Here is a 19,947-nt window from a genome sequence, read left to right as displayed (position 1 = left end):
TCTCCCTCTCTCTCTCTCCTCTCTCTCTCTCTCTCCCTCCCTCCCTCTCCCTCTCCCTCTCCCTCTCTCTCTCTCACAGTGATGATCCGCTAGGACAACGCTCCGGAAACAAGGGGAATTTGAGTTAATAGGCAAAAGATAGTACACACACACACACACACACTCAGACACTATTATACACACACACACACACACAGACACACACACACACACACACACACACACACACACACAGGGCTCTCTGCTCTGAATTATGTGGCCAGCACATGGTCCTCCAGGAGCCCCAGGGCCCGTCTCTACTGACCCAACTAGTAGCCCTCCACCCTGGGCTCTGGGTTCTCTGTTAGTGTCACTCGGTTCTATGTTCTTGGCCCTTGGTTCTGTGATAGTGGCCCTGTGTTCTGTGTTAGGGGCCCTTGGTTCTGTGTTAGTGGCCCTTGGTTCTGTCTTAGGGGCCGTTGGTTCTGTGTGAGTGGCCCTAGGTTCTGTGTTGGTGGCCCTTGGTTCTGTGTTAGTGGCCCTTGGTTCTGTGTTAGTGGCCCTAGGTTCTGTGTTGGTGGCCCTTGGTTCTGTGTTAGTGGCCCTTGGTTCTGTGTTAGTGGCCCTTGGTTCTGTGTTAGTGGCCCTGGGTTCTGTGTTAGTGGCCCTTGGTTCTGTGTTAGTGGCCCTGGGTTCTGTGTTAGTGGCCCTTGGTTCTGTGTTAGTGGCCCTTGGTTCTGTGTTAGTGGCCCTAGGTTCTATGTTCTTGGCCCTTGGCTCTGTGATAGTGGCCCTTGGTTCTGTGTGAGTGGCCCTAGGTTCTGTGTTGGTGGCCCTAGGTTCTGTGATAGTGGCCCTGTGTTCTGTGTTAGTGGCCCTGGGTTCTGTGTTAGTGGCCCTTGGTTCTGTGTTAGTGGCCCTAGGTTCTGTGTTGGTGGCCCTTGGTTCTGTGTTGGTGGCCCTTGGTTCTGTGTTAGTGGCCCTAGGTTTTGTGTTAGTGACCCTTGGTTCTGTGTTAGTGGCTCTGTGTTCTGTGTTAATGGCCCTTGGTTCTGTGTTAGTGGCCCTTGGTTCTGTGTTAGTGGTCCTGTGTTCTGTGTTAATGGCCCTTGGTTCTGTGTTAGTGGCCCTGGGTTCTGTGTTAGCGGCCCTTGGTTCTGTGTTAGTGGCCCTTGGTTCTGTGTTAGGGGCCCTAGGTTCTGTGTTAGTGGCCCTCGGTTTATGCTTAGTGTCCTTATATAAACCTCAGCAGGGAAGAGACGGTACAGATTAGAGAACTGGGAAAGGGACGTCAACATCAGAACAAGAGAGACAGACAGATCTAGAAGAGACAGATAGTGAGACGGCACGACAGAGAGGAGGGAGAGACAGAAAGAAAGAGATCACAAGACAGAAGAGATGGATCTTGTCTTCCTTTTTGTGCTTCGGGCAATGGAAATGCATGTTTTTCCAAGGCAATGAATCCCTTTGAATCTTGAGAGACGGGGAAGAGAGGAGAGTTCAAAATCAAGTCAAGGTCCTATTGAGAAACAGACAAAGAGACAGACAGACAGAGAGAGAGAGGGAGAGCGGGGGATAGGAAGAGAGAGAGAGAAGAAAGAGTGCGGGGCGCGATCCTGCAGAGATCCATTTAAAGGTTACGAGTGACTAAGCAACACCCGGACCAAGGCAGTCTGCCACCGTGCCCTTGGGCCAGGGGGGGACTTAAGCTATAGCTGGCGCCCACGCCGGGACCCCCAACACCCCAGCGCTCGTGGCCATCGGCCCCTAATGATGTGTAATATGGGGGGGCCCCTACTGTGCCCCGATACGTCACCCCAGGACCCGCTTCTAATCACCGGGGCCACTAATGAGATGGAGCCAAAGATGAAAGGTCTCGTTAGAAGTGGCTCTCCTAACGAGGCCCTATTATTAACCGCTTATCAATTCATTAGCCTCTAAACTGCAATTAAGTTTCGACCAGGATGGAGAGTGAGGCGAACTCCGGAGATGTCCGCTCGGAGAGGTTCTGAGACAGTTCCTGAGGAGATGAGCTGTCGTCGACTATCGTAATGTCGGGCAATTAGGTGAACATTTAGCGCCAATTTCATCCAGTGACTTTCAAGTGCAGGCAAATCAGACTGTGCTGCTCTACATCTCTGAAGACTAGACATGGGACAAATGTAAGTCGACACAATAATGGGAAGACATTAAATTTTTATTTTTTTGTTGAATTCAGTAATTCACATTTTATAGTTTCTCATGTTATATCGTATCACGTCTTGTTCATTGATTGATCCATTCCGGCTTTGCCTTACTGACTACAGAAATGTTATCTTCCATTATTGTGCATGTATATTGTCATTACAGTCAATAAATTGACTATATATATATATATATGTATATATATAGTAATATACTGCCTAGCACCTAGTCGAAGCAATTGTTAATTATTCAGTTTTGGATGAAGTACTATGGTCCCTCTGCAGAAAGTCTGGACGTGCCAGTAAGTGAATCTTTGCGGCGATGTCATTTGATTAACGACCCTTTATAAAAGCTTTAGTTACTCCTTAAGAGCAAACACAATCTCTTGTTTCTCTGTGAATTAGTTTCACCTCTTATCTGTAGACCAACGCAAAACAAATGTCCCATTTCTTAAAATACAATTTTATTTACATCGTAAAACAATTACATAAAATCTTACAAGCTCCAGGATATTAGAAAAATCATACACAAAAAGTTACGAAAGTCCTTTATACATTTTTAAAAAAAACTTCATTCGGGTTCCATTCTGAATGGCCCCCTTGACTCTAACACACGCACACACACACACACACACACACACACACACACACACACACACACACACACACACACACACACACACACACACACACACACACACACACACTTTAAATAGAGCTAGTTTGTTGTCCGTGAGATAAGTAGGAACTTTGTTTTTCCCGTTGCTCGTGTAATCTTCATGGCCGTCAGTAATCTGCTGAGGAGTGCGGTACAAAGAGTGGTATGTGTTTGCGGTTCTGATGGCCGTCTCCCGGCAACACACAAGTAAACACAACACTTTAGAGTCCCAAGACGAATGAGGAAATTCCTGCAGATGCTATAAAAACTCCCCAGAAAAGTTATAGCGGGACAAATTGTGCTCAAAGTTGACCAATTTCTGAAAATATCCCCTGATCTGGCAAATCCCCAAGCAAGACCACCAGCTTTTAGACCGGCTCCCCTCTACCTACCCTCTCTGCCTCCCCATCTACACCCTCACCCAGGTAGTGGTGTTGGTTCGTTATAATTAAGCCTCACTTCATGTGCATGATGATGACGTGGCGCAATTGAAAGCTAGCAGTTAGCCGCTAGCATTTAGCCGCTAGAGGCCAATCAGCAGCTAGCAGCCAATCAGAAGCCGAGACCCCAACCCAGTGGCGGCAGGTCCAGACTGGGAGGAGATGATTTACGGTTGTGGGTTCTCAGCGCTCCAGGAAGTTGAAGATGCTCCGCGGGGCCCCGGAGGACGAGTTGGGGGCCGCAGGCTGGCTGGGTCGGCACACCCTCTTGGAGGCTGGGTTAGTGGTCTCTGTGGACCCCCGCTTCACCTGGAAAACACCCCCAGAAAAACAGAAGAAGACTGCCGTCAGACAGGTGCTGGATCGCCTCTAGGTGGACGTCAGTATGGTGCTGGAGGACGGGAGGCTGAGGCCATTCTACACCACATCATTAGGGAAGTTACATCGGTTTTGCTATTGCTATGCAAAGCCTATACACTATGGACAAAACCTTTTCTTTTTTGGACAAATATGATTAGAATAGCTTTTCATCGTTCTCAAGTCAAGATTGATGAAACACAATTCCTAAGATGTATTGAAATATTTTTCTATAGCGTAAAGGTTTTGCAGAGCAATAGCAAAACCTATGGGAATGTCATTACCAGTAATCGCAGACCAGAAAAACTGAAATCCTTTAATTGAACTGTTAGGATACATTATCTGCTATCATTTAGTTGACAAATTAATTACATATTTCTGTATCCATTTTGATTGACAGTCGTGACGGGTTTCATTGTGACTGGCACAGAAAAAGGTTGCTCTGTGACAGTACTTCATAGTGCAGTTCACAGCCATTAGTGGCGCGTCCGTTGGGTTTGTTGGGCTTTGTCTCCCCCTAGTGTCATGCCCTCCACATTACACCCGTCCCCATAAAACCAATGGTGGGAATATTTCCACCATGGGAGATGGGGGTCCTCTCTGACTCGGGGCCTCACCTGTTTCTTGGGGGCGCTGGAGGGGTCCTTCTCGGGGGACAGGGTCTGGAAGAGGAAGCCCCGGGTGCTTCGGGGGGCCAGGGGGTTCCCGTCGGAGATGGAGGCCAGCTTCTGGAGCACCGAGCGGGGCTGGCTCAGCAGGGAGCCTCGCCTCACCTGCTGGGGGGGGGGGGGCACAGGGGTCAAAGGGTCAGAGAGAGAGACAGACAGAGAGACGGAGAGAACCAGGTCCGGTCAGAGCCAGGAGAGGCTGGACTAGATCATCTCAGAGTCTGACTTGTACCTTGATTTCATTGGTCATTTGGCCATCGGTTGTGATTTTAGTCATCTTTTTTGAAATCCCCACCGATGGCCAGTGACTATAGACGGGGCGGATACAGGTTATGAAGCGCTACATGGTAGGGGTGGAGATCTCTTGGCACCTCACGGTTCCGATTATGAGGTCAACGATTCGATTCTAAAACGATTATCGATGCAACACATTTTGTTATGTACATTTCCATGCGTGGTTTTCAAAAATGTATATATACCCATCCGAGTTTGCTAATCACTTCCTACTTTTGTCATGATCATTAAAGACATCAACAGATGAATTAACTTATCTATTATTTTATTAGAGAAAAAGCTTTGGTCACAAATATGACTTTCTATGAACAATGCAATAATCAATGCAGCTTGCATTACAAAACAATATGGAAGTATGGAAAAAATAGGGTTCAGTTTCCTTTTCTTTCCAATCTTTCTTTTCTATGTCATTAAAGAAAAAGCTGCTCTTGATTAGAAGGAGTTCTTGTGTCTGGCTGTGAGTTTGCGTGCATGCTATGAGGCTGAATCGCAAATCGTGTCCAGACAAATCAGATTGGCCAATACACACTGAAGATGAATTAAATAATTTTAAAATGACTAAAATCATCCCTCTCTGGTGAGCAGAATGTTGCAGCAGGCGAACAATTATTTTTTTCCAAATAAAAATTCAGATTATTAATTCTCTATCTATTCTTAATCTGCATCGAGACGGAATCGTTCTAGAGAGAATCGCGATGCATCGAAGAATCGATTATTTTTCCCACCCCTACTACGTGATGACTGTTAGTGGGGTCTCTCACCTGGCCGGGCTGGGAGGGCTTCTGGAAAGGGTTCATACAAGACGAGGTCTTGTTCTCCGCGGCAGGTACCACGGGCATTTCTGCAGAGACAGATCGATCATGGATTAATACTCGGTTAGAAAACACTTGGAGGAGAGAGCAGACATGACCCTTGTTTGATCAAAAGAAAAAGTAACACAGATAATGGAAGCATCTCTATGCATATACGTCAAGCATTTCCTAGACCGTGAATGGACTTGGCATAGTAAAATATTTTTTTCTTAGAATTTCCATAAAGGAAAAGGTAATTAACCTTTTAACTAAATTAAAGTCGATGGTAAAAGGGTTGATTCCCATGCGTAAAATAAAACACTACTCATAATAATGAACTTCACTCATAAAGCACTCGTCATTCAAGCAATCTGAAGCACTAATCCAAGATCAGTGGGGAATGAAGGCTTCGGTACCGAGGACTCAGACACCTGCCCTTTCACGGTAGACCCCACCCCGGATCTCAACGCCAATCAAATCATGATCACTATGCAAACGAGCCGGTGGGGGAGCGGGCCAATCAGAGGGGGATTAAGCGGCGCTGACCTTTCCTCTGCAGCGTCTTGGCGGTGACCTTCTTGGCCAGCTTCATGAACTGACTGTCCTCCTGCCCCAGGTTCTCCTCGTCCTCGTCCTCCTCCTCAGCGTCCCGCTCCGAGGGGCCCTTCTGCTCAGACTGACCACAACCACGGAGGGTTAATGCACATCGTCAGTGCTTCATGCTACAGCCGCACGGCTGGGTTAGCATGATGCTACAGCCACATGGATGTGCTGGCAGTGACATCCTTCCTTCACTGCTCGCATGCCATGGCTACGCGTATGCATTAATGCCATGCTACGGCTACAGACATGCTACAGCCACATGCCTGTGTTAGCATCAAGCTACAGCCATAAGTATGCATTAGCATCATGCTACAGCCAAATGCAGGCCTTAGCGTCATGCTACAACCGCATGGATGTGTTAGCATCATGTGACAGCCACATGTGTGTTAGCATCATGCTACAGCCACATGTGTGTGTTAGCATCATGTGACAGCCACGTGTGTTAGCATCATGCTACAGCCACATTTGTGTGTTAGCATCATGCTACAGCCACATGTGTGTGTTAGCATCATGCTACAGCCACATGTGTGTGTTAGCATCATGCTACAGCCACATGTGTGTGTTAGCATCATGCTACAGCCACATGTGTGTGTTAGCATCATGCTACAGCCACATGCATGCAGTAGCATCACGCTACATCCACAAGAATGTTAACAGTCCCTGTTCCAACCACATGCTACGGCTAGATGGATGCATTAGCGTTGGGGTAACCAATAATCATCAAAGGACGATAGAAAATGCTTACATTTCAACAAAAGACTGAATCAATATATGTAACAGTGGGGCATCACTGAGACGTAACGATCCAGGGGTTCAGTCACAATTTAATGCATTAGCGGGACTAGCACAAACATGCACACACACACACACACACACAAACACACACACACACACACACACACACACACACACCTGCTCCCTGAGCCACTGGTCCCTCTCCATTCGCTCCTTCCGTCGCTGCAGCTCAGAGAGGTCCACGTCTTCGTCCTCCTCCTCTTCCTCCCCGTCTCCACCCATCCGGTCCAGGTCGAAGCCGTCCTCTGTGGGGAGCAGAGAGAACCAGATGTGTGCTTAGAGGGAAGGCGCTCTTGGCCCATGGATGACCCGTGGGCCAACTCCATGCCGAAGCCCCCCACCGTGTCCGTCTGGAAGGTCTCGGTGAGAGGGGCTGATCGTTCAACATCTCCCCGTTCGTTTTAGCTCCTTGGGCGTCACTCATGAGTCGATTCAACATCTGGAGAAGTTTCCAATGAAACCGATGGAATTAACACTAAAGGCCTGAAGTAAAGGGTTTTTGGAACCTGCTATCGATTTAGTCCTTGAAGAAAGGAATTAGGAACAACGATTCTTACAAGATCCCTTTTTCTCTTACACCTAGTTTTCTTTTATGTAAAAAGACCTGACGGGTTGTTTTCTAAACTACTAAATGCAAAAAGCGTGATCCTCCAAGAGCAGAGTATGAGGGCGTAACAAAGGCCATGACACCACCCCTTTAACAAAGTAACCCAGGATGAAACCATAGCATCTCGTGCACGTCTCCGCGCTGACCAGTGGAACCATCCGAGCGGCGCGTCATACCGGTGTTCTTCCAGCGGAAGCGGCGTTCCCGCCCGGGCCCGTCGGAGTGCAGGTCCCCGTCGGCCAGGTAGCGCTCCTGGTACAGACGCAGGCGCCGCTTGTCGTCGTCCATCACCTGCTTCCTGTGGGGGGGCAAGGGGGGACCGGGTTACAAGGGCAACCCAACAACTAGGCACGGTGGTCCATTTGGGGGGGATTTTAAATTGGGGAAAAGTGACATTTGAAATACTAAAATCCAAAAAATACATAAAATGTAAAGTTTTAAAACGAGGGCTTTTCTTTTTTTTGGGGATCACACTGGACTTAATAATCACATTTATTTTTACACTTACAAAAATGATTGTGCAGAATTAAAAAAAATAAATAAATAAACTATATATATATATATATATATATATATATATATATATATATATATATATATATATATATATATATATATCTCGGACGCAGGACTTGATTCGTTTGCCTAGAGCACCCGAACACAGACAGCTGATCCCAGTCCAACACGTGGACCAGGTCCTCAACACGTGGACCCACCACCCGTACTCACATGTGGATCTTGTTGACCTGGTCCTGCAGCTCTTCGTCGGAGGGCAGCTCGTCCAGCAGCTCCTCCTCTTCGTACTCGCTGTCCCCGCCACCGTCCTCGTCGTCGCTGCCCACGTCGCTCCCCGACAGCTCCGCCTCCGAGTCCACGTACTGGGCCAGGCGCCTGGACCACAGAGGGGGCGTGGTCAACAAGGGTTAACAATAAGGACATTGGTCAGGAGAAAGAGAAACCAACCATGCAGCCTCTACTTACATTTTCTTCTTCTTCTTCTTCCTCGGCGCCTCCCGATTAGACGGAAACAGAGCCTGCATCTCTTCCTCCTCCACCTCCTTATCCTCCTCATCCTCACCGTTGTCCTCTTTGTCTTCGTCCTCCTGGAAAGACGCAGGACAACAATTTGAGACGAGGTCTACTCGTCGTTGCGTAACCGACGGAAACAAAATCCCAGAGGCGACCAACAGCACAAAGACAAATAACTGACAAAAAAACACTGCTCTAAAAATAAACTTTCTTAATATTAATATGAAGAAAAAGATTAATAAATATGTGAACATTAAGGGCTTTTATTCCAGTGGACTGGATTCTCATCGAAGTAAACAGATCACATTGAATCGTGGGTGACTCACATCTTCACTCTGGCTGCCAACATCAGAGAGGAGTCTGAATTCACAGTCTTCCTCATCCTCCTCCTCCTCCTCCTCCTCCTCTTCTTCCACTACAGGCTTCTTCTTACTGAAGAGGGGAGATTCATCACATTGTGACACATTAAGGACAGTGGAATCAATAACGTTCACCTCAAAGTACTGTTAATGTAGTGACTAAATACACTCATAAAAAATATAACCAATGGAATAAGGAGTAAAGAAAGGCAACAGCAATGTGTGTACATACCTGCTGTCAGATGCTGAATGCATCTTGGGACTGGGCAGAGACGGCATAGAGTCCTCTGAACAAGGTGGGAAGAGGCGGACACAAAGATTAATATTTAGATACACCAAAACAATCCACCTCCAAGCAGGGGTAAAACGTTGGACTAACTAAACAAACTTAAGTTGCAAGCATACTATGACTTGTTAACTACATTAGAGGAAGTAAGACTCACACAACCTCCAATTGCATTAGGAAGAATTTGTCAAACACCCAAAAGTCCTAGAAGAGTCCAGCCTTCCTCACCTTGATCAGGGAACTTCCTAGACCCGAAGCCCATCAGCTGGTCCATGGTTTCCAGCTCTGCCTCTCCATCCCTCTCCTCCTCCCCCCCCTGAGACTGTGTGGAGGGGAAGGCCCCGGAGCACAGCCCCAGCAGCTCATCCTCCTGGCTCTGCCCCCCACCTCGGCTGTCCCTGGTGGAGGCGGCGCCGCCCCCGCTGGCCTCCATGCCTCCACCGCCAGCCCCCCGCCCCCCAGTGAAGGCCCCGGAGCACAGCCCCAGCAGCTCCCCCATGTTGGCGTCCATGGCGTTCTCGTCCAGGCTGTCCAGGATCAGCTGCCTCTTGTGGTGCACGGGGCCCCCCGTGCGGGGCCCCACGTTCAGGTAGCCGTCGGCGTCCAGGAGCTGGGAGTGGGTGTCGTCCTCCAGGCTGAAGCGGCCCCGCGGGGCCCCCAGGGGCCCGGAGTCCCCCCCGGGGGAGGAGGGGGCGTACAGGTCCTGGGAGTCCTCCACGGGCAGCGAGAGGGACGGCTCGGACATCTTCCCTGAGCTCTGTCGGGGTACATGGACGCGTTTAGGTGGATGCCTCCGTGTGAAGACGTTAGACCGATGAAGGATTTTCAAGGCCGATACCGATACAAATATTTGGTGATTTAAAAATCCGATATATATTTAAAAAAGAAATTCCAGAAACGCGTAACAAAACATAGACATATTTCCCCAACATTGGTTATTTGTAGTTATTTATGAGTCCTCACTAAAATAATAAGGTAGTGCAGTTTAAAATTAAACTTTATTTTATTGTTTTGTCACAACAGAAGAGCCCAAATCAAAAATTATTAAAGTTCTGATAAATAAAATGTATAAAAATACAAACTTAAGATATGAAACTCAAAGTCCTTTGAACAAAAACACAATAACCCCCCCCCAAAAAAAGTATATATTTTTAATATTAATTAATCGGCCGATACCGATAGTTTGGAAAATGCCTAATATCGGCCGATAATATCGGCCCGCCGATATATCGGTCGGGCTCTAGAAGACATGACTGCAGCTGGATGTCATTTAGGGTCAGGTCGTCGCACATTGGGGATTGAACCCAGAACCTTTTGGTAGGGGAATCAGCCACCATAACCACTAGAATAACTTTAACGTAAAAATATATACAAGCCATCTAATGCTTCTTACAATACCCTGAGCATACATTCCTTGCTTGGTTGACCCTGTTGGGAATCGAACCCCTAACCCTGGCAGTGCTGACGCCCGGCTCATCGCTGGCCCTTACCTTGGAGGCGGAGCCTAGGAAGTTTGGCCTGAAGAAGCAGGGAGAGGGGGAGCGGAAGAGGGCGGAGTTGACCCCGCCCCTTCCTGTGGATCGCTGGTGACTGACAGGCTGGTAGGAGGGGATCATGGAGCCCAGCAGCTCGAAGCTGCTGTTGTGACTGTTGTCCTTGGCCAGGGATAGAGAGTCCTCCTCTTCTGATGCAGAGAGAGAGAGGGAATACAAAACAGACACATGGGATTCATTAGGCTTCAGAACTGAATTACAGCTCTCGAGGGACTGCTGAAGAACGGGCCCCTTGTTTTAATTAGCCAGACACGGACTGAGCTGAAAACATGTCGGACGTTGAAAGGCAAAACTCTTAACGAGGGAATAAAAACTAAAAGACATTGAACTAATTATTGTCCTGACAGAGAGAACGACAACATTAAGGGATGGAAGTTATGACTCTCCGGATGAGATGTACTGACCCATTTTAGCATCGCCGTCTGGGCCTGAAGGAGCCGTCTTCCTGACCCCGTCCCTGGATCAAATCAAAACCAGACAACCAATCGGTGTTCAGTACCGTATTCCAGCTTACATGTGAAATGAAATACCATCTGGTACACAAACACACAAGCACACATCCTATACACGGTTATACAGCTGTAACACAACTTCCATTTTGTAAAAAAAAACTATTCAAAGCTCTTGAAACATCAGTTAACGACAAACCTTTTCATGCAGATGCATCTTAACGGACTAGTTGACTAGCGCGTTGTAAAACCATTACAAGTTTTGTTTGGTCAAGTAAATACTGTACAACTCTTTGCCAATTTTATAACTTTCGACCTCGAGTTGTGCTGAATCTCTCTATACACCCACGCCTCTTGGCGAGTTCAAAGCCCAGACAGAGTGGGACGTACATGCGAGAGCAGGAGTTGCCAGCGAACAGCATGAGGGACCCGTCTCCATTCATGAGCTCCCTGATGGAGGAAGAGGGCTTGAACGCCGCGGGCGACGGGCTTCTGATGCTGGGGGCCACACTGCCATCATCCTCGTCCTCTTCCTCATCTCCTCCTCCTCCTCCGAGAAGGTCGTCCACCCCCTGGGGAGGTACAGGTGGTTCAACACACCGGGGAGAGTAGCGGTCATACAGAAGGATGGGGGAGCTTACCAACATTGACACTGAAGCTACTGTGGTAATATAATTGACATTTGATTACATTACATCCGCACTCAATCACTTTCTGCCAGTGCTGTCAGTGGCCGTTTTTAAATGGGAAGACTTCCCATGCCTCGATCCCTGGTGTATCCTACAATTATCTGCACGTACGTACATCGATAAATTGCCATCTTATGGCGGTCAGATCTTATGTTGTCGTATTGCTGACACCAAACTGAGCTTGAGCATTCTGTACAAGGTTATTTATTCGATTTTTGAATTTTAGTTAAAAAGCCGAAATGCAGCCTTCCAACTAACAAAGAATTAAAACAATGCATTAATACATACATGGTATTTCCTCTACGCTTCCCATTTAAGGAGAGGGGGATATCGCAAAATATAATAATTGTAAATGTCAATATCATAATAACAGTACATTGAACCTCGACCTATGAAAAGGATCCCACTCAACACTCCTGTCACACACACACACCTCTGCCTCTGAGTCGTCAGTCATCTCCTCCTCCTCCTCCTCCTCCTCCTCGTCTCCCTCTTCACACTCCTCGTTGTCAAGGCGATGGAGGGCGGCCTTGCGGACCCTCTCCTCCTGTCGGCGCAGCGCCATGGCCTGCTGCAGTCGCTGCTTCAGACCGCTCAGCCTCTCTCCTGCAGGGTGGGGGGGGGACAGCACCAACATGTTACTACTTATAACAGTAACATGTAGCCGCTTCAAAGAGTCACATGTTACCGTCTGCTTCTCACTGTCACATGTTGCTGCTTCATACACTAACATAGTACTTCTTAATAGCACCGTGTGATTGCTTACCACAGCAACATGTGAGTGCTTACCACAGCAACATCTGTTGCTACCCAACAGAAAAACATGTTGCTACTCAGCATAGTAACATGTTGCTACTCAACATAGTAACATGTTGCTAATCAATAGAAGCGTTGGGAGTCACTACACCATTCCCTTCTGCCCACAGACATAGAATAGTGTTGCTAAATGAGTCACTGGAAAATGAATGTAATTACACAAGAGGTGGAAAGCGAAACCCAGTGTTTCCCCAAGAAAATGTCCTAGTCAAGGAGAGAGCAGGGGGGGGGCTATTGTTAAGGCTTAACGATACAGGGGGAAGCACCGAAACCACATTACTCAAAACACCCTCAGTGTGTTTCAAGATCAGCCAACCACCACTACGGTTGTTTTCCGACGTCGCTAGCCTGCGAATAAATCACGAAACCAAACACAATCTAACATCTTCGTCATGGTCACCGTGGACACTATCTACGTTTATCAACAAAGTTCTCTGATAGCATCCTTAGTGGTCAACTGTATTTATCGACCTATGGATACTTACAGAAACACAATACATGTCGTATTGCCCCTCAAAAAAAACCTAGTGTACCGTTGGGTCCCTGTCGATTCCCGTCCCAAACAGCTACAGAAAACACATGACATTATGCCTGTGGCTGGGGTTAGCTTACATGTTAGCGAGCTAATAGGTTAGCGAGCTAACAGGTTAGCTCTGCTTACCGGGTTTAGCCGCCTTGGGCTCCTCGGCCCCCTCCTTGAGGGTGACGGTGATGGACTCGGCCTGTAGCTCCTCCTGGCCAGAGGGGGTGCTACCCTTGCGGACGATGTTGAGCTGCACGCTGCTCTCGCACTTTGGCCGCAGCACAGGCGTCATGTGGCGGAGGTAGCGCTCCTTCAGGGCCTCCACACCTGATGGAGGAGGACCACGGGTTTGTTGAAAACACTTTCACAAGCGCTAGTCCCCGCCCACTACCGACTAATATAGCCCCACCGTTCAGAGGCGGGGCTATATTAGTCAAAGCTGAACGATTGAATGACATTTACCCGATAACCCCAACTATTGGCCGGTAACCATGCATTTGTAAAATGTAGGATAATAATAATAATAATAATATGGCCTCAAATAGCCCTCTACAGTTGAAGCGCATTCTATTGCATGATGACGATGGCCGGTAACAGCGCAATTCATGTGACCGTCATCAGTTCATCAAGATTTGGATCGTTCCACATCACTGATAATGTATCCCGCTTACATTGCCATTCAAAAGGGTCTTAGGGTTTGGTTTTCCTTTGCAGTAAAGAGTCAGGCCTTCCAGGAAGCTTCACTTCTAAGTGATGAATTAAAAACGTACCCCTAACCCAACTATTTTGTCTTTATGGTAATGGAAATCTTTCCAGCGTCTTGGAGTCTTGCCCCATGCAGCCGTTGACTGGAATATAATACAAACCGACCAAGCTTCTGCTCTGAGTTATGGCTCGCTAAGTTATAAATAACTCCATGCATAGAGCCATTTGGTTTAAAGTGAAGATCGCTACGTATTGATTAAACTGTTTAAGAATGAGTCATCAACTGCACATAACTGTAAAGAAATGATGGATCTGTGTTTAGCAATGTGGAGTGCTCAGACATTCCTTCACCAAGCGGCGAAATCATAAAATAAATATTTGATCACAAATATTGCAAGGCTCGCCAAATTGTAACTTTAACGACAGCATCATTATAGCCAGTGCTGCACTACAGCATTAGCATAGCCCTGCGGCCGTGGGCGTTAGTCGGGGTCTCCTTACCAGGGTTGGGTGCAGGGGGCTCCAGGTCCACAAACAGCCCATTGTCCGCACACAGTTTGGGGACAGGAGGGGGGTCCATCCCCAGCTCTCTCAGCCGAGCCAGCCTGTCCTTCTTGGGCTTCAGCTTGACGCCGGGTGCCTGAGACCCTGAGAGGACTCCAGCACCTTCACCAACACCCACGCACGCATCCGACCGGGGCGCTATAGCCGGCTCATTGGCCCCAGGGAGAGCCTCTGCTCGCTGGGGTTGAGAAGCAGGCGAGGCCGGGGTCTGGTGCGGCCCTATCTGAGCGCCACGTCCACCCTCTCCCCCGTCCAGCTCTGAGAGCAGAGCTTCTGGGTCTTGGCTGTCTGTGGCCGGGGACTCCTGGAGGCTCTCCGAGAGGAAGAGCATGGGCCCAGAGTCCTGGTCCTGAGGTAGGGTGGACGGCGCCTCGGCGGGTCCCTGGCTGAGGCTCTCCTGCTGGGGGAAGGAGGTGGCGGCGGGATGAGGTAGGGCCTGGAGATGGCTGGAGCCCAGATCCGGAGCAGGGAGGGAGTCCTGGTCTGAAGACGGGTTCTGGGGCTCGCTGGCTTGGATACGAGGCGGGGCTGGGGTCGCCTCGGATATCATCTTCTGATACTTGGAAGATCTAACCGGGAAACATAGACGGAAGGTTAGAGTGCGGTTCATGAAATGGTCATAAGGTCCTGCTCGCTTTGACCAGGTGTATTCCAGGACATCCTCCTTAACCTTTCCCCGGTCACACAGGTCTACGTTACACAACATGAACCGTCAGTAGCAGCCACTACGCCTCACACAGCCAGCCTGAAGCAAGCCAGAGAAGAATGCTAAACCTCATCGCTCGATGGGAGACTTCATTGACAGATTCAACACCGCCATTGAATAGTTTCAGTTGATGGTGCCAGAGAAACTACCACAGAAGAAAATCCACATTTCTGCATACATCAAGTAGCGCTATTAATGACAACGACAACTTTTTACAATGTGTCTAGGAACCCTGTGTTGACATGTCTTAATGAGGAGTAAAAAGACGCTGAATGAATGGATTACTTGAGCAGGGCCATGGCGGGCCCCTCGGGTCGGGCCCTCCTCTTGAAGAAGTCGTTGATGCTCTTGGGCTGGGGGATGTGGTAGGGAAGACCCAGAGAGGACTCTGTGGGTGGCAGGGTGACACCTCACAGGGTGGGTGGGGGCATCAACAAAATGTGCACTAAGAACTAAAACTTCTAGGTCTCTTGACACACCTAACAGTTGGATAAAAATCGAACTCACCTCTGACCAGCCTCTGAGTCTCACTGTGGATCTGCTTCATAGCTTCCTTGCTAGCGCGGGCAGCCTTCCTTTCCTACCAACACAGAGAAGGGGTTAGCAGAACGCTAACAATACCCTGCATCAAACAACACATGGGACAGTACCCATAACAGAGAAGGGTTGGCCAAATGCTAACAGCACACTGCATTCAAGTAACACATGGGGCCGCACCAAAGTAAGAAAGGTTAGCACGATGCTAATACGAGTGCCTTTACATCCACAACACATGCACGGCCAGCTCTTAAGGAGCTGTTAAGATTGAACTGTTTTTTGGCTCCAGGGGGGCACTTCAATACAGGACGAGGCTTGGAACCAGCAACTCTCCTGTGGCTGTGGCCTTTTGACACTTTGAATTTCGAATACTTTTGTCTCCAGTTTTGTAAGCTGGGTGTTGCCAACCACACAACGTATCAAATGATGTGATTCACACAGGAGGGGCGGTACCCCCGCCCACCACACTGGAAGGTGTCACACACCACACGCTGGGGCTTCTCCGACGGCTCTTCCTCCTCGTCTTCCTCCCCCTCGTCTTCAGCGTTGAAGAGCGGTTCCTGAAAGAGAAACCACACAGCTTACTGACAAGGCCTAATGGAGATCAACCTGATGCCACGTGACATGGTGAACTAAATATCTAGAAGAGTACATCAGCATCTACCTCCTGTTTAAACATCCAAGACTCTTGTTTACACAAAAGTAGGCCTTTTTATACTACCCATCTAAATTAAATGTACCAATACAAGGAAAAAGTGAAAAAGAACTTAGGGTAATATAATAATCTCAATGGATCATACATTTACCATTTTGTCCACTGCCATTTAGTAATTTAGCAGATGATTTTATCAAACGCTACTTTAGTTCACACAGGTTCACGTCTTCATTGATCAGGGAGGGTTGGATTCGCCTACAGGTGGAAATTGTTGATTTTATCCAAGAAGCCCTGTACCGGGAGACATACGCAGCAGACCTTCCCAAGATATATTGACATGCATCTGTTGCATCATATCCCATCGGTTACCTGGTGTTTTTTGAACTTGTGTTTAGCAGCTGCCCTGATGGCATCCAGAGATTCCTCCTCACTGTCTCCGTCCAATCCGGTGTCAAACAGGTCTGTGTCTCCAAGGAGACAACCGCTGTCATTCAACGGGACAGGGGGAGGTGCATCCTGGGAAACGGAACAGATTCAGAGGGGAGAGTTGTTGATAGAACTTTGATTGGCAGGAGAGACGATTGTGTGGTGTACATTGAAGTGTGTCCTTGAACAATCGGTAAATTCGCTTTCTATGGCCGTATGAGGCAACACAATGGTGATTGGGCCACTGGTGAAGGCCCTGGTATTTATAATAGGACGAATGTTACAAACTGGGTGGCGATGGTGACACTCCCGCCATAGTTCAAATCACAAGTGGTGCACAGTTAGTGAAGCATTACACCCTGCCTTGGTTGCTCCTCCAGAATAACCAGAGCTAGCGCAACAGACCCGCTATTCAACTCACTTCTGTGTGTAGCGGCGTACTGTTTTTTTTTTTTTAAGTGTAAACACAAACCTCCTCAACTTCAAGGAACCTCTCCTTCTTGTTCTTCTTTGTCGTCTTCGACTTCTCCACGGCTTTAGTGCGCTTCTCCCTCTTCTCCTTGTGCCTTTTGCTCTTCTCTCGCTTCTCTTCCTTTGCTCCCACGTCCTTCTTCACCTCCTCCAACTTCTCCTTCCCAGCGCCTCCTTCCCCAAGGTCGCTCTCTTCACTGTCGACAGGCGCACGTGATATCCTCCTGCCTTTCTTCTTCCTGCTCTCCTCTTTGATGTTCTTGGACTCGGCCTCCTCCTCCATGTGCTGCTCGCCATCTGACTCAGACAGGACCAGAGCCTCCGCCATGTTCACACTGGTCTCCATCTCCTCCTCTTCTTCGTCACTGTCCTGGATGGCCTTGTGGCAGCGGGGTTTCCTGTGAACCACGATCTCGTCATCTTCATCACCGTCAGAATCTGGAAAAACATCAACATGGACGATGGATATTCAGCGGCACCTTGCCGTTAAATGACAGAGCCTGCCTTCCTTTACTGGGGTAAACAGTTTTGAAAAAGACAGCGGTGAATAGCAGAATGGTAGGAGGGGGTTGTTGACATACCAAAGCACTTTAGATTATCAATAGGACATGCCTGCTGACTGCCGTTGAGCGTTTACACTACACAAGCAGCTCTACCTGCTTGTTGTGTAACATAATTAACATTGTAACATAACAATGAATGATCTGGCAACACCATTGTTTATATTTGCACAAAAGGCATCAAGTGCCATCCATTTAAAAAAATATCCCCTTGTTAAGTAATCTATAAGCCAAGGGCAGGATAGACTAGTGATTAGGGTGTTTGGCTGCAAGACAGAAGGTCCTGGGTTCAAAACCTCAATACCTGAAGGGATGCTTCAGCAAGATGCATAACATTAGCACAGCACATTGGTGCTCATTAATGACATCTAAAGAAACTTACACCAAGTTGTTTTGCATGGAACAACATATTTTTTTGGATGAATTACGAAATAGTAACAATAGCCGGAACAAACTCCACAGCATCTCTCCCTGAGTTTTATCCAATATTTCCTAGAACTGTGGTTTACCTTGACATTGTTCTCCCTTGCTGCTCGTCAGGGTCAACATCTCCTCTGCTGGAGAGCCCATCCCGCTGTCTGAGTCACTTTCCCCAGGCGCCTGGAGCACTGCAGAGACCACTTCTGCCTGGTGGAGAAAACAAAACAGACCGTTAATATTTAACTAGAAGTACTAAGCTCTTTCACACCATGTACCTTACTAGAGTTTTTGCCCAGGGCTCCAAATGAGACTTGTTGATCCTGTGAAGTTACCAGGTAGTATGAAAAAAATGTTCTACCTAAAAAATCCAAATAAAATGTTTATTGCTAACTGAGTGGTTAGGATGAATTTGGCATTTGTGGGCAACTGTAGAGACAACCAATGATTCATGGAAAACGCTTTGATTATATCAGAGGCTGAAATATTTTAAACAAGATCTTAACCATAATAGCCATTTTATTAAATTCAAAGTAATCCTGCCTTTCCTTCAGTTATGGTGGACGCTGTGTCAAACCATACTTTGTTGTGATTTACATGTAGGTGGCGTGGCGTTACACCACGTAGTTTAACGTTGTGGCAGGTTACTAGAATAACGTTTCACTAAATAATGTCAAGTTTTGAGTAGTTGTAGCATTAAACACTTTGTTGAAAGTCTAGCTAGGTGGCCAAATGGTGGCTCTAGTAGCGCCAACTTCACACAATGAATCGGCGCAGGCGCAAACTCAGCTAGCGAGTACCTTGTAGCGAGCAAGTTGCGATTAGTCTTGTAATACAATCATTAACCAGGATAAAACGTCCCTGTAGATCACATCCATCCATGTACGGAGCTTAAATCACTCGTTAATAAAGTTAAAACGGACTAAGAGAGCTCTGTAAACTCAAGACATAGGGGTTGTATGTGTGCAGCTGTAGCTGTAGCCGTGGCCTCCTCGCCGACCTCAACACAACCAGACATCCAACATAACATCACCAACTAACTCTAAATGCAGTAGTTTGGTAAATACACCGATGCTCAAACCCATTCCTACCGGATACATTCACTTATTTCGCATGAATGACCTCGGTTTTTGGCTTAGCATGTTAGCATGTCCTCACCTGCGAGGAGTGGACGAGGCTCATCTTTGTCCGCCTCTATCCGGGCTCACTGTTAGGGTAAACGAAAGCCTGGCACGACGGAGAAGACACTTCATGGACCTCAGCAGCGGACAAACTAAGTTGTCAGAGTAACTATGAAACAAAAAGTACTACTTTGTGTTGATAAATTGTCGTTTAGAGTAGTGCATGAGCCCCGGACGGTTAGTTCCTTCCTCCCGCCTGTTAGCCACTGAATAGAATTTTCAATGTTTCGCGCGCTGTGACAGCTGGGGTAACCCTCGCGCTGCCAATGTGTCACTCGACTGCGTCCCGCGTTCCTATTGGCTGGGGGTCAGCTTGGTTCGGCCCATATTTATGACGTTTTTTGTGGCGGATAATTTATGCAAGGGGAACGGCCGGTGGTTCGATGGAAAAGGCGGAAATGATATATTATGAATTAATAATTGATAAATTGATTAATATATCCCATGAGCGGTATTGGTAAGTATTCTTACAGATAGATTTGGTTGTGGCATTTTTCCTTGTTGTTTAATGTTATAGGAGACGCTATTTTTTCCGAGGGCTTCTTACATGTCCTATTTTCATTATGCTTGGTAAATAGTACATTTGGAGAATCTATATGATGAGGCATAGAAAATACACACTCAGTATATCTGATGTATGTATTCT

At 47.6% G+C, this 19,947-nt stretch overlaps 1 protein-coding gene across 1 annotated transcript; it reads right to left on the bottom strand.

Moving 5' to 3' along the window:
- Nucleotides 1–2,712: 2,712 nt before the first annotated feature.
- clspn (claspin) lies at nt 2,713–19,492 on the bottom strand. Its single transcript, XM_079749285.1, has 24 exons — nt 19,279–19,492; nt 18,213–18,330; nt 17,145–17,581; nt 16,616–16,762; nt 16,077–16,151; nt 15,562–15,634; nt 15,340–15,442; nt 14,286–14,917; nt 13,218–13,406; nt 12,174–12,346; nt 11,442–11,623; nt 11,007–11,059; nt 10,540–10,733; nt 9,278–9,806; nt 8,996–9,050; nt 8,731–8,836; nt 8,357–8,478; nt 8,105–8,266; nt 7,552–7,673; nt 6,886–7,013; nt 5,917–6,046; nt 5,341–5,420; nt 4,235–4,393; nt 2,713–3,569 (listed from the first exon to the last, which is right to left on the bottom strand). The coding sequence occupies exons 1-24, from the start codon at nt 19,300–19,302 to the stop codon at nt 3,444–3,446; spliced, it is 4,119 nt and encodes a 1,372-aa protein (XP_079605411.1). The 5' UTR covers nt 19,303–19,492; the 3' UTR covers nt 2,713–3,443.
- Between the last annotated feature and the right edge of the window lie 455 nt (nt 19,493–19,947).

This window comes from Pollachius pollachius (assembly GCF_949987615.1).
Source record: "Pollachius pollachius genome assembly, chromosome: 13".
NCBI classification, from domain to species: Eukaryota; Metazoa; Chordata; class Actinopteri; order Gadiformes; family Gadidae; genus Pollachius; species Pollachius pollachius.
This window is presented reverse-complemented; position numbering and strand designations above follow the sequence as displayed.

Excerpts from the sequence above, each read along its gene's own strand:
- clspn (XM_079749285.1), bottom strand. The coding sequence starts at position 19,302 with ATGAGCCTCGTCCACTCCTCGCAG. Across the intron at positions 13,407-14,285 it reads GCCCCCTGCACCCAACCCTG|GTGTGGAGGCCCTGAAGGAG; the intron begins GTAAGGAGACCC and ends CTCCTCCATCAG. Across the intron at positions 3,570-4,234 it reads CCAGCGCCCCCAAGAAACAG|GTGAAGCGGGGGTCCACAGA; the intron begins GTGAGGCCCCGA and ends GGTGTTTTCCAG.